The 22682-nt window shown below is 42.9% G+C and overlaps 1 protein-coding gene across 1 annotated transcript in view; it reads left to right on the forward strand.

Moving 5' to 3' along the window:
* The window catches only part of JAK2 (Janus kinase 2), a 333755-nt gene that overhangs the window by 98949 nt on the left and 212124 nt on the right, over positions 1-22682 (forward strand). Inside the window, exon 2 of the mRNA XM_073542632.1 lies at positions 6868-7103. Coding sequence (XP_073398733.1) covers positions 6887-7103 — 217 coding nt within the window. The 5' untranslated portion in view covers positions 6868-6886. The remainder of the gene's footprint in view (positions 1-6867; positions 7104-22682) is intronic.

Raw genomic sequence — 22682 nt, forward strand, 5'->3', positions numbered from 1 at the left:
ATAAGGAGCAAATTCCCTCCTTTTTGCCAGGGTTCCTGCAGACAGATCTGGAAAAATGGACAGGTGCCGGAATTGCTCAGACCGAGGGGGTCTCTTTCTCAGGGCTTGCAGCAGGGCTTCTTTGGTCTTGTAAAAGTGCAGGTGAGCTAAAGTGTCCCGAGGGACATCAGCACTGAGGGATTTAGGCTTAGGGACTCTGTGTATTCTGTCCACCAGGAAATCAGTTGCAGTCAGGTCTGGGAGCAGCTCCTGCAGCAAGGAGCCCAGAAAACTCTGCAGCCCCTTGTCTGGTATGGCCTCTGGAATTCCTCTGATTCTTATATTATTTCGGCGGGACCTGTCCTCTAAATCCAAGACCTTGGTATGGAGCTTTTGCACTTGTTCCTCCAGTGCTGCATTGGCATCAATGAGGCTATTGTGTGACTTTGTCAGCTCCCCCATTTTAGATTCAATATGTGCTGTACGGCTGCCTATGGCAGTGATATCTCCCCTCAGCTCAGCCACCATATCTTTCCAATCCTGCTGCAGTGATGAGCGGAGGGCACTGAGCAGTTTCTGCATTGTACCTTTGGTAAGCGGTATATCTGCAGCGTCTGTGTCCAAGTCTGGGCCTGCTGTGGATCCCCTCCTGGATGAGCGTGAGGAAGCTGTGGAGGAGGATGCTGCCGCCAATTTCCCTCGCCCCGTGCTGGAGAAGAAGTCTGTAACTTTCGCCGGGGACGGCTTCTTCTGGGATTTTCCCCTTGGCATGCTACGATCCTGGATACCTCCGCAGCACTCCCCCCCCGTGTGCAGAGAGATTGGTTGGTGCCGCTGGCGAGCCGCAATGAGCCGATTAGGAGTCGAAGTGGCTGGAGCTCAGCAGCTAAGTGACCGGTGCCATTAGCAAGCAGGCCACGCCCCTCTAATTTGCCGTACTTGACTACCAACCAACTGTTCTTCAGAATAATTTATGACATCTTACTCCAACCCCTTTTGTCAGTTATGTGTTTTCGATTCCCTTTTGCTGGCTTATTTATTCTCAGTAATGACATTCTCCATTTACTCTTGAAACCGTTGCAATAGAAAGTCTCACAAGGTGGTCAGGTTGTAATACTTGGCCTGCCTCTCACAAATTACACTGCCTCATTCAAAGTCACTCAATTTTTCCTACTGTAATGTGGATTAATACTGAAATGGAAAACTTGATTCATTGGTAATTTTGTGCAGTATATCCATTAGCAACTTTCACACATCCATGATTTATGTGACATAGAGTGGCCGCAGATCTGAACACGCCGTATGTGTTTGCCTATGTTGTGTTGCGCTCAGGTCCGGAGACCAGTACCCAGTCCATGCATCACTGTCTGTACTCGGATATTTGTAATTGGCTTTATAGTGGTGCCTTGTCTTAATACAGTACTTTACCGACATTCACCACGCATAAGCCTGACCCATACCTGGCAGATAATGGCCAGGACCTGCCGCTAACTCTTCTCACTACTGTTAACCTGATAAATGCCGCAGTCAAACTCTAAGGCTATGTGCACACGCTGCGGATTCACCTGCAGGTTTTTCCGCGCGGATCCGCAGGTAAAGTGACCTGCGGTTTTCCTGCTGATTAGCCTGCGGTTTTGCCCTGCGGTTTCACACCTCTACTATGTTAAAGGTGTGAAACCGCTGCGGAATCTGCCCAATTGACATGCTGCGGTTTGTAAAACGGTGCGGAAAAAAACGCAGCGTGAGCACAGCGGATTTGAAAGTCCATAGGGGAACATGGTACTGTACCATGTCTGCGGAACTGCTGCGTTTCCGCAGGGCCAAAACCGCTGCGGTGACGCAGCAGAATCGGCAACGTGTGCACATAGCCTAATACTGACATTAACAGCTTGCCGGCATGGGAGCACGTCATTCTGTGCGCTGCAGGTGACGCAATTTCAGAGCTCTGATGGGTTGCTATGACAGTTGGGGTCTGTTGAAGAGACTGTAGCTAGGCTTCAGGAGACTGTGATTTTTACTATATGCATCAGTCCTGAGGTGTTCTTATTAATAATAATCTTTTATTTATATATCGCCAGCATATTCCGCAGCACTTTACAGTTTAACAGTTCATACACAACAGTCATAAGTTACAACGTTAAGCATAATATAATAATTGCAGCAAAATAAGACGACCCTGCTCGTGAGAGCTTACAATCTCCAAAGTGGTATTGCTGTGTATAATACAAGCGATCAGTCAATCGCAGGTTCAAGTCCTGGAATGGGACTGCTACATTTAACATGGAGAAAGGTTGAGCTTGATGGACCAGAGTCTTTTCTCAAGGTATATAAGTATATGCAACTATTAAAAATAAAAGGAAGTTGTAAAATATATGAAAAAAACAAAACCACAAGTTCAAATCACGCTACTTTTCCTCCAATTGACCCATTCCTGACCTTGGATGCATCCCGTACATCATGCTAAAAGTGAAAGTCCCATAGAGGGACTGAGTAAAAAAGTAAAAATAACGTTAAAATAAGCTGTTATAATAATTAAGTGTATATGTATGTGTATATATAGACGGGAGATATGTTTCACTGCGCTTAATGGCGTCAGTGATGTAAAACCCAGAGATATTCCTCCAGCACACTAGGTGCTGCAAGGGGTTAACAGCTAATTTGTTTAATGGGCTGAGTTTTTGTGGACAACCATAGAGTGGGTGGAAGGTTTGACCACCTTATCGCCACCTCATGGTGCGGTCTGGGGTTTAAGTAGTTGGCCTCCAGAGGCAGTAGGTGTTCAGTGTCTGGAGAGGAACCCTCCAGAGAAGTTTGTTTTGCTAACCCTGAGCAGGCTGATCCTTACTAACACAAGGGCTGTACTTAGTGCTACCATTTTGTTTTGCTTTAGGCTATGTCCCCACGTATGCAGAAAATTCCTGACTGAAAACCGGACTCCTTCCCAGGAAACGTGTGTTTTTTATGTGTTTTTTTCCAGAGCATCCTCAGTCTCATAGAATATAGTTAGAAATGCGGATTTTTCCGCGAAATTGAGCATGCTGCGGGAAAAAAACGCATCAATATGCACACAAAGTGCAGAATTCATTAAAATGAATGTGATGCTTCTTGTAAGCGTTTTTTAGGCGTTTTTGCCGGTAAAAACGCTTAAACGCGACAAAAACGCTTACGTGTGCACACAGGCTTACTGTTTTGCCCAGAAGACCGTGTTTGCTTTGTGCTTCACCTTGGTTTATGTCACATCTCATAAACCAAGGACACTCCTAAAGCGACAGTGTTCCATGTCTACCTCTGTGTACAGCCGAGTGAGCCCATCTACCACTATATATATTATGTATTTGTGTGTGCATGTATGTGTATATATGTGTGTGTGTGTGTGTGTGTGTGTGTGTGTGTATAATATATATATATATATATACACATGTGTTTGTGTGTGAGTATGTATGTGTGTGTATATGTAAATATATACAGTGAACAAAAAAAATACTATGCTTTTTCATCATACCGCTGAACAAAAGGTGGAGTAAAACACTAAAAAAGACAAATATAAATGGTATCTCTGAAAAAGTTATATTGTCCTGCAAAAATAAGAACAACCCTCCATATTGCTCCATCAGTGGAAAAATTAAAGTTGGCGCTCTCAGGATAAAGCGATGCAAAAATATGTTTCTATCAAATGGTTTTTATTGTGTAAAAGCCCCAAAACATAAAAAGATATAAATGTGGTATTGCTGTTATCGTACTGACCTGAATTTATAAAACTGCCTTATCAATTTTGACACACGTGGAACAGCATAAAAAAAAATGAAATATTGAATTGCTGACTTTTGTTCATTTTCCTCCAAAAAAACAGAATAGAAAGTAATCAAACAAAGTTATTTGCATTAAATTGGTACCAATAAAAACGCTTGTCCCACAAAAAGCAAGCTCTCACATCAGCAGGTTTATAGGAAACTTATAACTTACAAATTATAGCAATGCAAAAACTAGCAATTAAAAGCGTCCTGTATGTGTGTGACAGCAGCCAAACATAAAAACCCAATATAAATCTGTTATCGCTGTAATTGCACTAAGCCAAAGAATAAAGTCTTCTAATCACTTATACCACACGAGGAATGGCGTAAAAATAAATAAAACCAATTCTTCACCTGCTGTTGATTTTTATCATTTATCTATTTATCCTGCGCTCTACGCTGAGCACTTACATTGGAGTTGCTGTGTAAATCTCTGAAATACAAGATTCAGATGGATCACAGGCGGAAGATTCCCTATAATGAGGCACTGTGGATGTTTCAAAAATTGTGCTGATGCAAAGTAGACAGGGTATAAGAATAAAAAGTTTGAAAATTGTGAAATTTTCACCAAATTTCCAATATTTTGACAAGTAAATGCAAGTCATATCGAACAAATTTTACCACTATCATGAAGTACAATCTGTCATGAGAAACAATCTCATAAGCGATCAAAATGTCATATATGGTATCAATAAAAAGGTTGTCTCTCCTCGCAAAAAAAGCACTCAAACAGCTGTATCAAACGAAAAATGAAAACATTATCGGTCTTGTAACATAGAAACAGAATCAAAAATATTTTACTTTCACTACTAAAATACAGTAATAACAATAAAAAACCTGAACAAGTTTGGTATCGTTGTAATTATACTGATAAGGAAATCCTACTGCTATGTCATTTTTACCACAAACTATTTTTCGTAAACACAATTTCCCAAAAAAAAGTCATAATTCCATTTTTTGTGCATATTTACTGCACTTGGAATTTTGTGGTAAAATTAATGGTGTTAAACACCACAAAAACACGTCCTCATATTTTTGTGTGGATAAAGTAGAAAAAAAGGGGAGGAAAAAATGAAAGTAGAAATTGGCCATGTCGAAAAGGGGTTAATGCACCTCAGCTCCAACCCTTCTTAGGTGACTGAAATATAATCTACAGTAACAAATTTACTGTTATAAAATGTGAAAAAAGTCTTGGATTGCGAGAACAAAACATATACAAGTGCTTCTCACTCAATTAGAATATTCATCAAAAAGTTAATTTATTTCAGTTCTTCAATACAAAAAGTGAAACTCATATTATATAGAGTCATTACACACAGAGTGATCTATTTCAAGTGTTTATTTCTGTTAATGTTGATGATTGTCTTACAGCCAATGAAAACCCAAAAGTCATTATCTCAGTAAATTAGAATACTTTATAACACCAGCTTGAAAAATGATTTTAAAATCCAAACTGTTGGCCTACGGAAATGTATGTTTAGTAAATGCACTCAGTACTTGGTCGGCGCTCCTTTGGCATCAATTACTGCATCAATGCGGCGTGGCGCCCTCGCCTACACAGTAGCAGCTCTCGGAGATCGCCGACAGCTGCTATTGCGCATGCGTGGGTGGCACCTTCTTGGTGGAGGCCTTTTTTTTTTTTTTTCCCTTCTCCAGCAAGATGGCGCCGCCTGCGCAGCAGCTACTGGATCTCTATACAAACCGATAGCTGCTTCTGCGCGGGCCCCATTTTTAAAATGACTTTTTCCCCCGTCGCTCAAGTATATATACAAAATGGATTACGTGCACAGTAACCATGTTATTATTCTGCAGCGCAGGTGCCACGGCCGGCACCTGCCTGCACAAGCGTATTTTTTATTATTTTTATTCAGTATGTGATGGTATTCATTATGTAAACTAGGCGGCCGGTCAGTGGGGGATCAGTGACAAGTCAGCAGTCTGCACTATGAATACCTAATCAGAGCACCACATACCCCAGCCCTACCTTAGTACATGGGCATATCATTAACACAAAACTGAAAATAAATATTAAGAAACAGCCACAAGATGGATTTCATTAACCAAGGTTATCAGTATAATTGCGCCAACCTGACACTGTGTGTAGGTTACTGTACATAATCCTGCTGACAGGTTCCCTTTAAGTATTCTTATTTTAAAAATTGCTAATTTTTCACAATTTTATTTTAACTTTCAAATATTCTCAGATGCTTAAATCAAAGATACATTTTCCACCAACATAGAGTAGAACATGTTAAGAAAAAATAATATTGTAATCACTGGGATCTGTAAAACCAATTTAGTATTATTACCTCATACAATGACATGTCAGAATTGAAAATGTGGCCTTGTCTGGAAGGTAAAAACTGACTGCTGTGGGTAGGTGTTGATGGTGCTATGTAAAAAACCACTATTGACGTTTTTAAGTGCAGAATTCCAGTGTGTTTGTGCCAAAAACACATCGATAAAGGGAAATAATCACAGCAAAAGTCTTGTTATTCATGAGTAAGCTTCCCAGTCCTCTGTTAATACACTGATGTGTATTCTGCGTAGGGAGCAAGCTGGCAATTAATGGCAAGAGGGTTTTTGGAGTCACAGCTCATGAACACAATGCACACATAATGGCAGCACAATGGTCAGTGGTTAGCACTGCAGTCTTGCTGCGATGGGGTCCTAGGTTCAAACCCCACTAAAGAGCGGTGCTCCCTTGTTGGCGTGGGTTTCCTCTGGGTTCTCTGATTTCCTGCCACACTCCAAAGACATACTGATAGGGAATTTAGATTGTCAGCCCCAATGAGGACAGTGATGAATGAGGTCTGTATAGCGCTGTGGAAATCAGTGGTGTGATATAAGCAAGTAAAATAAATAACGAGGAGTATTACAGCACTTGGCCTTAAAACTGCACCCGTTGCAATTACCTGTGTTATTTGTGTACGCTGAACTCTCCGAAAACCCTTGAGGTATAGAACCGTTAAATCAGAATGCTTTGATTTTGCTATACTGCTAATACTGTGCTAAATCTGCATCTCTGACCTTGCTGTAGGCTGTTTCTCCCAAAGAAACACGTTAATTTCTGATTTTGTTGTGCTTTTGCTCCTAGGTATTTGCGGAGTAATGTAATGGCTTGCCTCACAATGACTGAAATGAACATAGCCTCAGTCCCTACTGTTGAATCAAGTGGAGATACTCAGTTAAGTGCTCCAAGACCCAATGACACAACGGAATTTAAAATCTTTCTGTACCATGGTTTGGGCACTGCTGGTAAGGATTACCTTGTGTTACCCCCAGGGGAATATGTTGCAGAAGAGATATGCATCACTGCCGCTAAAGCTTGTGGTAAGTGCGTTTTCTTTCTTTGTGACCAGCCTACAGTTATTTGGGCATTTACTTCTTGCATTTGTGTTTGGGTTTATGTAAGATGAAAACTGTTCTCCTGATCATCTGCATATCTGTTTGGAGGAATTTGTTCAACATCCCCTTAGATAAAAATGTGCATCATCATTACAGAAACTTGTGTGGCACATGCTTGAAAAAGGCCAATAGTTATTCCAAAAAATGGTTGGGGGTGAGGTTGCTTTGCTTTGGGATTTGTGTTGTGTGGGAGGGTGAATGTGTCGAATGAACTGTCATGTCTCCCCCTGACCTTGAGTTGTCACAACTATGCAGTCATTAATTAATGCCAAGGCGGAATTTAGTGAGTTTTTGCCAGCTCACGTAATGGAGCAAAGTTGACTTTCTGTACATTGATGTAGCATTATAGTAAGGCATTAGACAAATATGCAAAAGTAATTTTAGCGACCTGAAAAAAATCAATAAAAATGTTTAAAGCCGTGTGATCAGTACATGCACAAAATTAAAAATATTCTACTAGTTATTTAAGACCCAGAATATTTCCAAGAGAACGAGTTAAGTGCTAATGCTTTTCAGTCTGCCTGCTGATAAATCTATTTATAATTTCTTATCTCTATACAGTATCACTGTGTTCCAAAAACACAGTTTTATGAGTTGCTTTTACTTCTGTCCTTTAGCAGTTGGTAAAGAATATTGTGAACTAAATGGGACAGAAAATTAGACTAAAATGTTAAGAACAGCCTTGTATGTCTATGAAAATTTTCCTTGTCTTACTAGCTATTCAATTTTGTTATTGTAGAGCGCAATTAAGTAAACTGTAAGTGAAAGTTCATCTCAGATAACTATAATATATATACTAGCTGAAGAGCCCGGCGTTGTCCGGGCATAGTAACCAACTGTGGTTAGTTATAACAAATTATAATGATTATATACAGTAGCACATAAAAACATTTCACATCATATATTCAACACTACAGGTTTGCAACACAAATTAACTAAACGATTACCCAAGTATTGATAGTATTTTATTTTCAACTCATTCAAAAGCCTTTTAATAAACAACATGTTTGGTTTTTACTTTCGGTGCAAAGATGAACAGATTTTTGGCTGTTCCAACTCTTGAACAGATCACATAAAGTTGACAATGAGAAAAGCATGGAGATTGCAAATCTATCCCTACTACTTAAATCGATCCCTACTACTTTCAAGGACTGTCCCTGAGCATTGTTAATGGCCATTGCAAATAGCAGTTGAACTGGAAACTGGAGGCGTTTCAAATCAAAAAACAAATCAGATGCAATGAGTGGAATTCTTGGAATGAAAATGTCCTCTCCTTTGGCACATCCTGTTTCAGAGCTGTATATCTAACCCTATCCTGTGTGATAATGTCTGCTGAGCTGTGTACCTAATCCTCTCCTGTGTGATATTTTGTGCTGAGCTGTGTATCTAATCCTATCGTGTGTTACTGACTGCTCAGCCGTGTATCTAATCCGATCCTGTGTGATACTGACTGCTGAGCCGTGTATCTAATCCTATTCTGTGTGATACTGTCTGCTGTGCCGTGTATCTAATACTATTCTGTGTGATACTGTGTGCTGAGCTGCGTATCTAATCCTATCCTGTGTGATACTGTCTGCTGAGCCGTGTATCTATTTCTGTCCTCTGTGATACCGACTGCTGAGCTGTGTATCTAATCCTATCCTGTGTTATACTGACTGCTGAGCTGTGTATCTAATCCTATCCTGTGATACTGACTGCTGAGCCATGTGTCTAATCCTCTCCTGTGTGATACTGACTGCTGAGCTGTGTATCTAATCCTATCCTGTGTGATACTGGGCTCCCCCTGCAGTCTGTGTCAGAGGGTGGTCTGTGTTGGCACTGTAATAAATTGTGTTATTTCCAGCTTTACAGAAGGACAATAACACCATAGAAATGATAAGAATAATAGGCCTCAGTTATCACAACTGTCTACAAAGAAAACTGTTAAAAAAAAAAAAATTCAGATACAAACCAGACAGGCCTAAATGCATCTGCACTAATACAAGGTGCAGCGGACCCTTGAGTAAAATGGCAGCTGCACAGGTGCAATAATACCAAATGAAACAGCCAGCCTACTATCAGGGATTGGCCGTGTGGTACACCAGTGCAGAAGAAATAATCCGCATGTGGCAGTGTTCACACAGGGAATGCAGGGCTTCTGGCTCACAACCTCTTAGTAACACCATATAGGGGGGCTGCCCAGTGCCAACTATAATGCATCCCGTGTGAAAAAAAACAGTTGCTGATAGCAACCAACCACAGATCATTTTTCATCTTTTAAACAGTTCTGGGACAGCGTGGCGACTTTTGTGTTTCGACTTTTATGTGGCGAGGTTGGTGTATGTATGGTGAAATGTGTGCTGAGGGTGGTATATGTGTTGAAGCACGTGGTAGTGTGTGACGCATTTTGTGTGTGTGTTCATATCCCCGTGTGTGGTGAGTATCCCATGTCAGGGCCCCACCTTAGCAACTGTACGGTATATACTCTTTGGTGCCATCGCTCTCATTCTTTTTAAGTCTCCCTTGTTCACATCTGGCAGCTGTCAATTTGCCTCCAACAATTTTCCCCATTATGTAGATAGGGGCAAAATTTTTTGGTGAATTGGAACGTGTGGGGTTAAAATTTCGCCTCACAACATAGCCTATGACGCTCTCGGGGTCCAGACGTGTGACTGCAAAATTTTGTGGCTGTAGCTGCGACGGTGCAGATGCCAATACATACACTTTTCCCCCATTATGTACCTAGGGGCAAAATCGTTTGGTGAATTGGAATGCGCGGGGTTAAAATTTCGCCTCACAACATAGCCTATGACGCTCTCTGGGTCCAGACGTGTGACTGCAAAATTTGGTGGCTGTAGCTGCAACGGTGCAGATGCCAATCCCGACACACACACACACACACACACACACACACACACACACACACACACACACACACACACACACACACACTGAGTTTTATAAAAAAAATTATACTGTATGTAAATGGGCTATACCTAGTGTTAATACAGTGGTATTTAAAAGTCTGGGCACCTCTGGTCATGATATCTGTTTATTGTGAACCATTAAGCAAGTTGAAGATGAAATGATCGCTAAAAGGCCTAAAGTTAAAGGGAATCTGTCACCTCATTTTTGGCGTATGAGCTGCGGCCACCGCCATTAGGGGCTTATCTATAGCATTCTGTAATGCTGTAGATAAGCTCCTGATGTAACCTGAAAAATAAGAAAAACGAGTTAGATTATAATCACCCGGGGGTCCGGTCCGATGGGTGTCTCGTTCCGGTCTGGCGCCTCCAATCTTATAGCGATGACGTCCTCCTTCTTCTGCCGCGGCTCCTGCGCAGGCGTGCTATATCTGCACTGTTGAGGGCAGAGTAAAGTACTGCAGTGCGCAAGCGCCGGACCTCTCTGACCTATCCCGGCGCCTGCGCACTGCAGTACTCTGCTTTGCCCTCAACAGGGCAGATATAGTACGCCTGCATAGAAGCCGCTGCAGAAGTAAGGAGGAGGACGTCATCACTAGAAGATGGGAGGTGCCAGACTGGACCGCAACACCCACCCCCCGGTGAATATAATCTAACTAGTTTTTCTTATCTTTTAGGTTACATCGGGGGCTTAGCTACAGCATTACAGAATGCTGTAGTTAAGCCCCTGATGGCGGTGGCCGCAGCTCATAGGGCAAAAAGGAGGCGACAGATTCCCTTTAAGGATGACACATTTCCTTTGCATTTTAGGCAAAAAATTTTATTTATATATATATATATATATATAATACACACACCGTATTTTTTGCTTTATAAGACGCACCCCAAATTTTGAGGAGAAAAATAGGAAAAAAAAGTTTTTTTTAATAAAATGGTGGTGATTCTTATAATCCAAGCATCTTATTGCTTACCGCTCTGTCCCTGGGGTGCTGTCGCCCGCTCTGTCCCCAGGGTGCTGTCGTCCACTCTTTACCGGGTGCTGCTGCCGCCGCGCTGGGTCCCCCGGTGCTTGCCGCCGCCGGGCTCTGTCCCTTGCTGCGTCGGAGGCTCTGACGTTCCTTCCATGCCTGTGCGGTGGATTGGTTCCTGGTAAGTGGCCGCCGCGCAAGCGCAGATGGAGATCTCGGCATTGAAATCTTGGGAGATGGCCACAGCGGCCATTTTCCAGGAAGCAATCCACCGCACAGGCATGGAAGGAACGTCAGAGCCCCCGACGCAGCAAGGGACAGAGCCCGGCGGTGGCAAGCACCGGGGGACCCATAGCGGCGGCGGCAGCAATTAACGGTCACCCGCAGCGGCAGCACCAAAAAAGGTATGTTTGCATTGTAAGACGCACCCCTATTTTCCCCCCAAATTTGGGGGGAAAGAAGTGCGTCTTACAAAGCGAAAAATACGGTATATATACATATACACATATATATATATATATATATATATATATATATATATATATATATATATATATATATATATATATATATATATATTTTTTTTTTTTTTTTCTTTCCATCTTTTAAATTTTAAAAATTTACCAAAAGGAAAATGGGCAATGCAAAAGCTTGTGCGCCCTGCATGGTTAGTACCTAGTAGCACCTCCTTTTGAAAGTATCCCAGCTTGTAAACACTTTTTGTAGCTAGCCAAGAGTCTTTCAATTCTTGTGTGAGGGATTTTCATCCATTTTTCTTTTTAAAATTCTTCCAGTTCTGTGAGACTCCTGGGTCGTTTTGCATGCACTGCTATTAGTTCATTTTTATGAAAGTTGGTTAAAAGGATGCTTTAAACCACTGTACACTTTGCTGTGACTGTTAATAACAAGAATCCCATATAAGAGGCTGTAATGCTCAGGGATGTGACTGGTAGGGAGTAAGGCACCTGTGACGAGGAAATGGAAACATGACTGGGATCAGTGTGATTTGGAGTATTGCTGTGACTTTTTGCTTTTATACTTTGTTGAATGAGATTTTATTGGTTATGCATAACAAAACATAACATAAAAAACAAATTTTCCATTTGGGCCATGCAGGGCCTCATTGCATACAATAACCAGAGAATTATAATAACGCTTGTCATGATCCCAGTGCAGGTTTTTGAGCTGCACACCTGGGCTTAATGTCTGGAGCTCGGTGCAGGTTTTGACCTGCACACCGGGGGGTTAATGATTGTGGCCTCTTTCTGGTTCTGGGAGAGCTTCTTAAACCCCTGGGAAGCTTCAATCCCTGCCAGTTATACTTTTGCCTTTGGCCTAGTGTGCTGACCCCTGTGTGCCTGTTTGTTGCTATAGCTTGTTTATATGGTTCTGACCCGGTTCTGTTTCCCGTTGTGAGTTTGCCTGTTGATTTTGTACTGCGTTATTATCTCTGTGTATGACTCATAGCCTGTGACCTGACTACTTCTGCAGGAGTTTCATGAATCTAGGCTGAGTGCTCATCCAGGTATCACGGCCACTAGATAGGCAGTAGCCAGGGGTTTTTGGTGGCCTTCACTAGGGTTTGATGTCAAGGAATTTGTATCTGCTTGTGGCATGTGTGCCCGTTCCAAAAGCTCGCATAACCGACCGGCTGGGGAACTCATACCTTTACCTGTTCCTGATAGGCCATGGACTCATCTTTCCATGGATTTTATTACCGGCCTTCCACCTTCCAGGGGCAATACCGTGATCTGGGTGGTGGTGGATAGGTTTTCTAAACAGGCCCATTTCATTCCCTTGGCAGCATTACCTTCAGCAGAAACATTGTCAAGGTTGTTTATGCAGCATGTGGTCCGATAGCATGGGGTACCCCTGAATGTTGTGTCTGACAGAGGTGTGCAGTTTGTGGCCAAATTTTGAAAGGCGTTCTGTATGAAATTGGGCATCTCACTCTCCTTCTCGTCGGCATATCACCCGGAGAGTAATGGTCAGACAGAACGCACCAATCAATCCCTGGAACAAATTCTCAGGTGTCTGACCTCCGCTTGTCATGATTCCAGTGCAAGTTTTTGAGCTGCACACCTGGGGTTAATGTCTGGAGCTTGGTGCAGGTTTTGACCTGCACACTGGGGGTTAATGATTGTGGCCTCTTTCTGGTTCTGGGAGAGCTTCTTAAACCCCTGGGAAGCTTCATTCGCTGCCAGTTATACTTTTGCCTTTGGCCTAGTGTGCTGACCCCTGTGTGCCTGTTTGTTGCTATAGCTTGTTTATATGGTTCTGACCCGGTTCTGTTTCCCGTTGTGAGTTTGCCTGTTGATTTTGTACTGCGTTATTATCTCTGTGTATGACTCATTGCCTGTGACCTGACTACTCTCTGCTCGCCCTTATTGTACCTTGCAGCTATCTCTGTGTGTGACTCATTGGCTACGTCCTGACTATTCTCCCTGTCTATGCCCCCTGGTAACTTTGTCTCGCAGTTACCCAGCTAGGAGTTATCTTGCAGCTCCTAGTTCTGTGGAGTTTAGGCCACGCCCCTAGCAGTCACGTGCTTCAGGTCCTGCGGCTCTGAAGTACGCATCTACTCGGCTGCTGCCCGCTCTACAGGTATCTTTGAGCACTGTTCGCTTTACTCAGGACATGCGCACTGGCTCAGTGAGCAAGTTCAGTGCGGTGTTCATGACAACGCTCTTGTATATCCAAGTTGATCACCGTGGTTTTTTTTTAACTTTTAAGGGGAGAATGACGCTACTGTAATGTACACTACATCTATGGACGCAGTCACCTTTAGGAGTGGAGAATGCAGCTGTCTGCAGATTCTGTTCCTTACTGCCCATGGATCCTGTTCTGTGTATCCTAGAGAATAAATAGCATGTCAACACCATGTTATCAGGTTTCACAGTAGTAGGAACGCTTTTGGACGAGTCTGTCGCTCTTCAGGCCAGGTAGGGACGGACAGATCACATGGTGAAATCAAACAATATAGGTAGTGGTGTGAGGCAGTGACTGAGTCATATGTGAGGGTCTCTATATGTCCCCCAGGATGCGCTCAGAAGCGTATTAGATCCGCTGGAGTGCCTTGTGGTCACAGCAGATTGCCTGTGAGTTACAAGGCAGAATAAAAGTGTGAACTTGGTCAAGTTATTTGACCAAAGAATTGTTCAGGAAAACCAGGTACGGGCTTTTATTTTTGAAACGGACTGTAGGAAGGTAGTGGGGCCGGTCCGTTTCCTTCAGCCCAGATCTTATAAGTGGCCCATGGCCACAGAGTGGAGGAAAGGAAAAAATACCTGCAGGAAGTGTTTGGGGGTGTCAGTTTTGAGCTTACGGGCACACAGAGCAGTCGGTCTGCAGAGCACTCCCTGTGTGAAGTAACACAGGGCCAAGCGTTGCCAAGACGTCTGGCACCACCAGCGTACATGACGGTACAGTTGCCCATGATAGCTGATCCTGGACTGTATTTGATTTTCCCGGCTGCGATCCGGAGGGTACAGCGTGCTGTGCATTATGTGAGCTTTCCATTTGGTCATAAACCATGTTTTGTTTTGAACTTGCTTGGACACTGCTGCTCTTACAGTAGGGGCATTAAGGTTTCCAAATCTGCTCAATGGCTTGCAAAACCGTGCATGTTTTACTTTAAATTGCTGCAGGTTTGCAATAAAAAAAAAGTTAATATTCGGTGATGTTATAGAAAAGAGTATCTCACAACTTTGCAGGCCTTACAAAATAATTTTCCTCTTTTTGAAGCACTTAGGCTGGTTTCACACTTGCGTTTTTTAGCGCTGCGCCTCGTGCGCTATTGTGCGCATGAGCATTGCTCCCCTATCTTTAACATGGTGGGCACATGGTATAGCGCTTGTACGCGTTCATGTGCGTTTTCGTGCGCAGCGGTTTTCCAGGTGTGCGCCCAGGCACGCCAGACACAACATGTTGGATTTTTCTGTGCACCCAACTGCTGCCAAAAAATGCATGCGCACGGATTGCGCAAAAATTTTTTACAGTCTATGAGATCGCACGCATGCACTAGGACATGCGCACGCATGCGTTTAAAATCGCATGTTTTTTTTTAGAGTTAACATGGCGACAAGCTGGTTAAATCGCATGCGCAAAAAAAGCAGCAAATGCATGCAAAACGCTTAATGCGTTTTTTGCATGCGTTTGGAATGTGCTCGAGGCGCAGCGCAAAAAAACGCTAGTGTGAAAGTAGCCTTAGATGGCCCTTTCGTTGCCCACATAAAGTATACCAATAAAACTGCCCCCCAAACACAGCATAATATTCACACAGTGAATTCCTTCATTACCCTTCACACGCACGATGTGATGGCCCTTCTGTACAGACTCGAAAGAGTATTGTGACCCCAACACAGTATGATGCCCCAACTGTAATCCCTACACAGCCCTCCATAAAGTATAATGGGCCCCTCATAGTCCTCTATAAAATATAATGGGCCCCACATAGTCCTCCATACAACATAATGGCCACACATAGTCCTCCTTACTGCATAATGACCCCACATAGTCCTCCTCACGGCACGACTGCTCTCCCGCACGTGGGCATAATGCTACTCAGACAATGCAGGGTGAGGGTAAAACAGTGTGGAAATACTTTATTGAACCACAAAACAGGCAAGTAACACATAGAACAGTCCCAGCACAGTACCCAAGACAGTGCACATTAATTAGAGTCTCACTCTTCCGCTGACTCGCCAAGATGATAGCAGGGCTGTGGAGTCGGTAAGCCAAACCTGCGACTCCGACTCCAACATATATTGCTTATATTTAAGTGAAAAATGTATTGTAGTACAACGTGAACATCAGACATTTAATCATTTTTATGATACAATAATCAAGACATTTAGATAGAACATAATATATTTATTGGAATACAACTTTAGAACACAAAAAACTGTAATAAATTGTAAATATGTAATGCACTATGTAATATCGATTACATATATATATACTGTAACACTATGCAATAAACCACGTAAGTGGCAAAAAACAGTTTTCAACAAAAACAAACTAAATAACATTTGTGCAGTCTATGAATTTGTTCTAAGAAATAGAATTGCCTCCATCACATCCTCCTTCATAGATGACCTAAAATCTGACCTAATAATTTTAAGGCCAGAGAACAACCTCTCTACACTAACTTGGGTTGGAGGCAAAGCCGTAACCACATGGGCAACATCTCTAACAATTTCCAAGTATAAAGGAATTGCCTCATGCACAGTCAGTTTTGATGAACGGTTGAATTTTTCTTTGAGAGCAAGTGAAACATTTTGCTGAAATATGGTCAATCTGCTTGCTATAGGAGACGGAGTGAAATCTTTTTCCTTGCCTACTCCATATCATCATACTTGTCAAAGTCAAACTCCTCATCTGATGAGGATGAAGATATGGCAGCAGTAGCACTGTCAGGACCCAAGTCCTCTTGCGCCTGCCAGTCCTCCTGTAGGCCACTCATCCTAACTGCTACCTCAGTCAGAGCTTCTTTTCCTTTAGTAAGCTGTTGATCATCAAGCAATATACGATGACTTGGGTCCACATAAACAGCTGCCAGAAAAATTTTATTTCCCAATAGCTGTGTCTCTCTCCGTTTCATTGAAGCAGAAATGCCATCTGCGATTAAATCTCCTCTTTGGGACAGGCAAAATAGCAAGTTCTTCCACTCCCTTATGAAAATGCCAGGAGTTAAATCCTCAGCTTGTAATTTTTTAGTCACGGTAAATAGGTGATTAAGCAATTCCTTCAATTCAGCCACCTGTGTCCATTGACCTTCATTTAGGGTTACCTGAGGGTTCGCCATATCTATAAGAAACGGTTTTAGCCAGGATCAAAGCTAGGGGGGGGCAGAACCTCATACTGTTCTGCAGAATCTCACACTGCACACCTCAGCTGCTGCAGAACCTTATACTGCACGCCCCTACACTTGAAAATAAAGCCTGCACCTTAAGATGTGGTGAATGCAGTCTATTTATTCCAACTATCAATTGATGTTGATGTGTTACTGAAGATGAGCAATGCCTGTCCTGGGCGTCCTTTTGGGCAGCTATGAGGTGTACCTGACTGGTGCTAAAAAAAAGAGTGTTAGTCTGTGTGCTACCCGGCTTTCATTCTTTTTGGTACAGATAAGATATGGAAATGAATAGAGCAGATTTCTAATCTGCTTTTGCTATTGAAAACATTATCTATGAGCTCAAAAACCTTTCAGGTGATGCGGTTTTTTAAAAAGCTGATCTGGTTTTGCAGCTGAAAAACGTATCCTCAAAAAATGCAGCAAAAACGCTGTGTGTGAATGTAGCCTTAGATCAGGAATAGAACAGCCATTTATAGGACATTTCATAACTTTCCCAAATTCTTATGAAAAAATATTCAGCACATTCTGCGTTGAACTACTGTACCCAATTTATTATATATTTTAGGAGTTGGAGTCGGACCATTTTATTCCGACTCCACCAAAATGAGCTCCGACTCCACAGCCCTGGATGATAGCAGCTGTTACTTCAAGTCTTCCAGGGCCGATCACCCCACCTGTGGCACACACAGAGAGGAGGTAGCGACAAGCTTAGGAAGATGACAGTCCATTGAGATGCAAGGCTAGTTGACCGGAGTCACAACCTGGCTTCTCCGAACATATCCATAGGTTCCAGGTGACCGGAAGGTCCCATCCTGGCTTTCACAAACACATCCATGGTTCAGCGATGGTCAATGCAGCAGATCTGTATTCTTCCAGCTGGGGCCGAGGATCCCCTAAGCTGGCATCCTGTAGAATGATAAATCTTGTGCCCCTCGTGATGGAGCCATGATGTTGCTGTCCTGTCTCTGGTCCTTCTGGATGTCTTGGCTCAGTCTCTGGCTCACTCACTTTCACGGAGAACATATAACCTATTTTTATGGTTAATAAGTGTCCTTCAATCATTATATACAGGTAAAAGAGAAGAATGGAGATTTATTAGCATTGTTTTTCCTCCTCTATTTTAAGTCAACAAGCTGGCCTAGACAATGCATAACTAGCATATCAGCAAACATCACTAGTCATCAAGGATAAGAGCACAATATGTTACAACAAATTGTCAACTTACAAGTGAATATTAAAGGCTTAAACAAACAAGTCTGTTTTCTTGACCTACCAGAAAGCAACACATACATTCAAAAGTCACTATATAGATAAGTCTATTCTTTCTGGCTTGCTTAAAATAGACGTCTGCTTAATTAAGATACCATGCTGTGTCCTCACATTCTCTATACGGCATAATGGCCCCACACAATCCTCTATACGGCATACTCGCCCCACATAGTCCTCCATACGACATAATGGCCCACATAGTCCTCCATATGGCATAATGGTCCCACATATTCCTTCTTGTGGCATAATGGCCCCACATAGTCCTCCATGTGGCATAATGGCTCCACACAATCTTCCATACGGCATACTTGCCCCACATAGTCCACCATATGGCATAATGGCTTCACATAGTCCTCCATACGACATAATGGCCCCACATAGTCCTCCATATGGAATAATGGTCCCACATAGTCCTCCATGTGGCATAATGGCCCCACATAGTCCTTCATGTGGCATAATGGTCCCACATAGTGCTCCATGCGGCATAATGGCCCCTGTAGTGCAGCTCTTACTGCTTGTGTTGTGGGGCACTCGCTTGGCACTGGATTAACATAGACAGGCACGGTTTTGCTCACATAAACAGTCTGAGGTTTATTTTACACAGCATAAACCACACGGTAACTCCTGTTGCACGTCACAGACCTACCACTGTCCATAATACTTTACAAGATATGGCTTAAACTTGCAGTACCTAAACACGCCAGACCTCTCTGTCCGGTGACCGTGGGCGACCTCATGCCCAACAGTTCATTATCGTTCATGGAACTTTACAAGCACCAACAGTCTGTGGAGGTACCTTACAGGAGCTCCTGCTCCAGACGCCGACTCCTTGTCAGTTGTCTCTCTCCCCGGGAAGCTGCCTTGCTGGGATCACCGTACTTGTGACCAGGACACTCCTGACAGACCAGACCCTCAGATGGTCGGTAGCACCCCCAACGCAGGGCTGTCGCAGACTCTGCACACACATGGCCTCACCAGGTGCTATTCAGGACATCCGTCCCCCCCTGGGACTGTCCAACACACAGGCCTCACTGGGTGCTATTCAGGGATCCGATCCTACGGCCAGAACCTCCCAACACACCGGCCTCACCGGGAGCTATTCAGGGATCCAATGTTACGGCCACGATCTCCCAACCCACCAGCCTCCAGGTCCAAGGCCTCATCATGTGCTCTTCAGGAAGTTTGCAACTCTCAACACACAGGCCTTCCAGGACCTTGCACTCTGACCACTCAGGTTCAAAACACTCGACCATGTGACCAGACCTCAGTCACACTATATATCCAAAACCACCCCCATATGAGGGCGGTGTATGTGTGGCTAGCCGATCCCGCCCAGCTCCCCGATTAGCCCTATAAGCCCCCTTTATAGGTAAATAAACTCATGGACTACAAGTCTCGCTGCATCACACCCCACATAGTGCTCCATGCGGCATAATGGCCCCACATAGTGCTCCATGCGGCATAATGGCCCCACATAGTGGTCCATGCAGCATAATGGCCCCACATAGTCCTCCATGCTGCATAATGGTACCACTTAGTCCTCCAAGTGGCATATTGACCCTACTTAGTCCTTCATACAGCATAATGGCCCCATTTAGTCCTCCATATGGCATAATGGCCCCACCTTGGTCCTCCATGTGGCATAATGGCCGCACTTAGTCCTCCATATGGTATAATTGCCCCAAAGGCTTTCATATAGTATAATGGCCCCATATAATGCTCCATTCAGAATAGTGATCCCACTTAGTCCTCCATACAGAATAATGGCCCCACATTAAAAAAATAAAATACTCACTACTCCCTGCTCTGGTCTCCTCAGACTAAACTTCAGACAGGCCCACAAACAAACAGCAACTGAAAACCACCGCAGTGAAGGCCTGGCAGATCATGAAAAAGGAGGAAACACAGCGTCTGGTGATGTCCATGAGTTCAAGACTTCAGGCAGTCATTGCCAACAAAGGGTTTTCAACCAAGTACTAGAAATGAACATTTTATTTACAATTATTTAATCTGTCCAATTACTTTTGGTCCCTTTAAAAACAGGGTGGCACATGTTAAGGAGCTGAAACTCCTAAACCCTTCATCCAATTTTTATGTGGATACCCTCAAATGAAAGCTGAAAGTCTGAACTTCAACTGCATCTGAATTGTTTTGTTTAAAATACATTGTGGTAATATCTAGAACCAAAATTAGAAAAATGTTGTCTCTGTCCAAATATATATGGACCTAACCGTATGTATGGCCTCCATCAGGAAAACATAACAAAAACCATAAACCATTATACTTGCCTTCCCGCGCTTCCTTGCAGCTTCCTGTTCCAATGCCATCAGCTGATTCATGCTTGTAAGCAGTGCATGGCAGTGACGTCATGCGCTGCTTACAAACCGAGCACAGCTGCAGGAAAACTCACTGATCTCCACGCCGGGACTATGTGTGGAGCACAGTTAGTATTCATTGCTTTTTAGTAGCAAGTAGTGTCAGCTACAGCCGCCGGACTAAATTGAATGATTTATCACTGCATTCCACACCTATGGGAGTGGAATGCAGTGAGAATTAATTGCCTTATGTACCGAGCACACGCTTGGCTAGCATTGTGCCTGCTAATAAAGAGAAATTAATATTCACTCCTTTCCACGCCCATGGGCGTGGAATGTAGTGAATATTCATTTCTCTTTAGCAGTGGGCACAGGAGTTGGCTGCAGCAGCCATTTTCTTCCACATTTTTTGAGGGAAAAAAAACGCATCCTATAGTCCGAAAAATACTGTGAGCGATCAGACTGCTAAAAGTGAAAGTCCCATAGAGGGACTAAGTAAAAAATAGAAAAAAGAGAAAAAATTGTACACCTATTTGGTATCGCCTCGTCCGGAATGACCTTACCTATAGAACGGTCCCATTACTTAACCTCTTTAGTGAACACGGTTAAAAAAAAAAGACGAGCCAAAAAAAAATGCTTTGTCATACTACCAAATAAAAAAGAGGAGTGTAAATAAATATGGTATGTCTGAAAATGTCATCTTGTCCCACATAAACAAGCCACCATTCATATTTTTTACACATTTTGTGTAAAAGCACCAAAAACATTAAAAAAAAACTATGTAAGTGTGATATCGCTGCAATCGTACTGATCCGAAGAATAAAGCTGCCTTATCAAATTTACCACACATGGAGCCGTGTAAAGAAAAAAAAGAAATTCCTGAATTGCTGGGTTTTGTTCATTCTGTCTCCCAAAAATTGGAAAAGAAAGCGATCAAAAAATGTCAAGTGACCAAAAACTGTACCAATAAAAACGTCAACTCGTCCTGCAAAAAACAAGCTCTCACATGACTCTGTGGGTTGAAATATGGAACAATTATAACTATCAAAATATGGCAGTGCAAAAAACTATTTTTTGCAATAAAAAGCGTCTTTTACTGTGTGACAGCAGCCAAACATAAGAAAAGATATACATCTGGTATTGCTGTAATTGCACCGTCTCGAAGAGTAAAGTCGTCTAATCACTTATACAGCCCGAGGACAAATAAAACTAATTATTCATCTGCTGTTGATTTTTTTTCATTCTGGCTCCCAAAGAACACAGTAAGGCTCAGCTCACATCTATCCTGTGCTCTTTGCTGAGCTCTTACACTGAGGTTTCCATGTAAATCTCTGAAATACGTGATTTAGCCCCCAGCAGAAGTTTTCCTAGAATAAGGCAGATGGAGGCACTGTGGCCTCTGTCCTACCTATAATCCAGCAGTGTCTTTTTAAATGTGCATAAAAGCATGGTCAGCCACAGTTTTGTCCACTTCTGAAAAGGACACCGCTGAACAGAGTCCAGCGTAATTTCGCTGCCTCATTATAGTATATGGGTTTCATTTGAATGAACCCCAAAGTAAGCGCTCAGCGTAAAGCACAGGATAAATGAGATCCCAAATGTTATGTAAAATGCTCCCAATGAAAGCTTCAACTCAATCCACAAAGAATAGCAAGTCCTCCACTCAGGTCTGTCATTTGTTAACAGTAATATAGGGGGCTTCCATGTTACCGGTAGTACAAAGGCTCTGGAAAAGTGAAATGGCTCCTCGCCTCCCAAAAAGAAATTCAGCAAATTCTGCACTTCCAAATCCAAATGCCCCCTCCCTTCTGATCTCCAGTGTGCCTAATCCACATTTAGCGTCCACATGTTTGACATTTCTGTAGCAATGAGAACCCGCCTAATTTACAGATGCTTGTCTCCAGAAGCATGAGCTGGGCAGTACTGTACAGAAACATATGATGTATTTCTACATTCAGCAGAAATTGTGGAGCAAATGTTGGTGCAATTTTTACTCACTTCCCTGTGTGAAAATGTAAAATCTTGTGCTAAATCAAAATTTTGCTGGTAAAAATGTATTTATTTTTTTTTCTTTGCCCAATGGTCTAAAATTCTATGACATACTTGTGGTGTCAATATGATCATTGCACCCCTAGATGAATTAAGAGGTGAAGTTTGTAAAATGAGGTCACTTATGGAGGGTTCTGCTGTTC

This window comes from Dendrobates tinctorius, unplaced genomic scaffold, assembly GCF_039654945.1.
Source record: "Dendrobates tinctorius isolate UK_male_01 unplaced genomic scaffold, ASM3965494v1 ptg000128l, whole genome shotgun sequence".
In the NCBI taxonomy this organism is placed as follows: domain Eukaryota; kingdom Metazoa; phylum Chordata; class Amphibia; order Anura; family Dendrobatidae; genus Dendrobates; species Dendrobates tinctorius.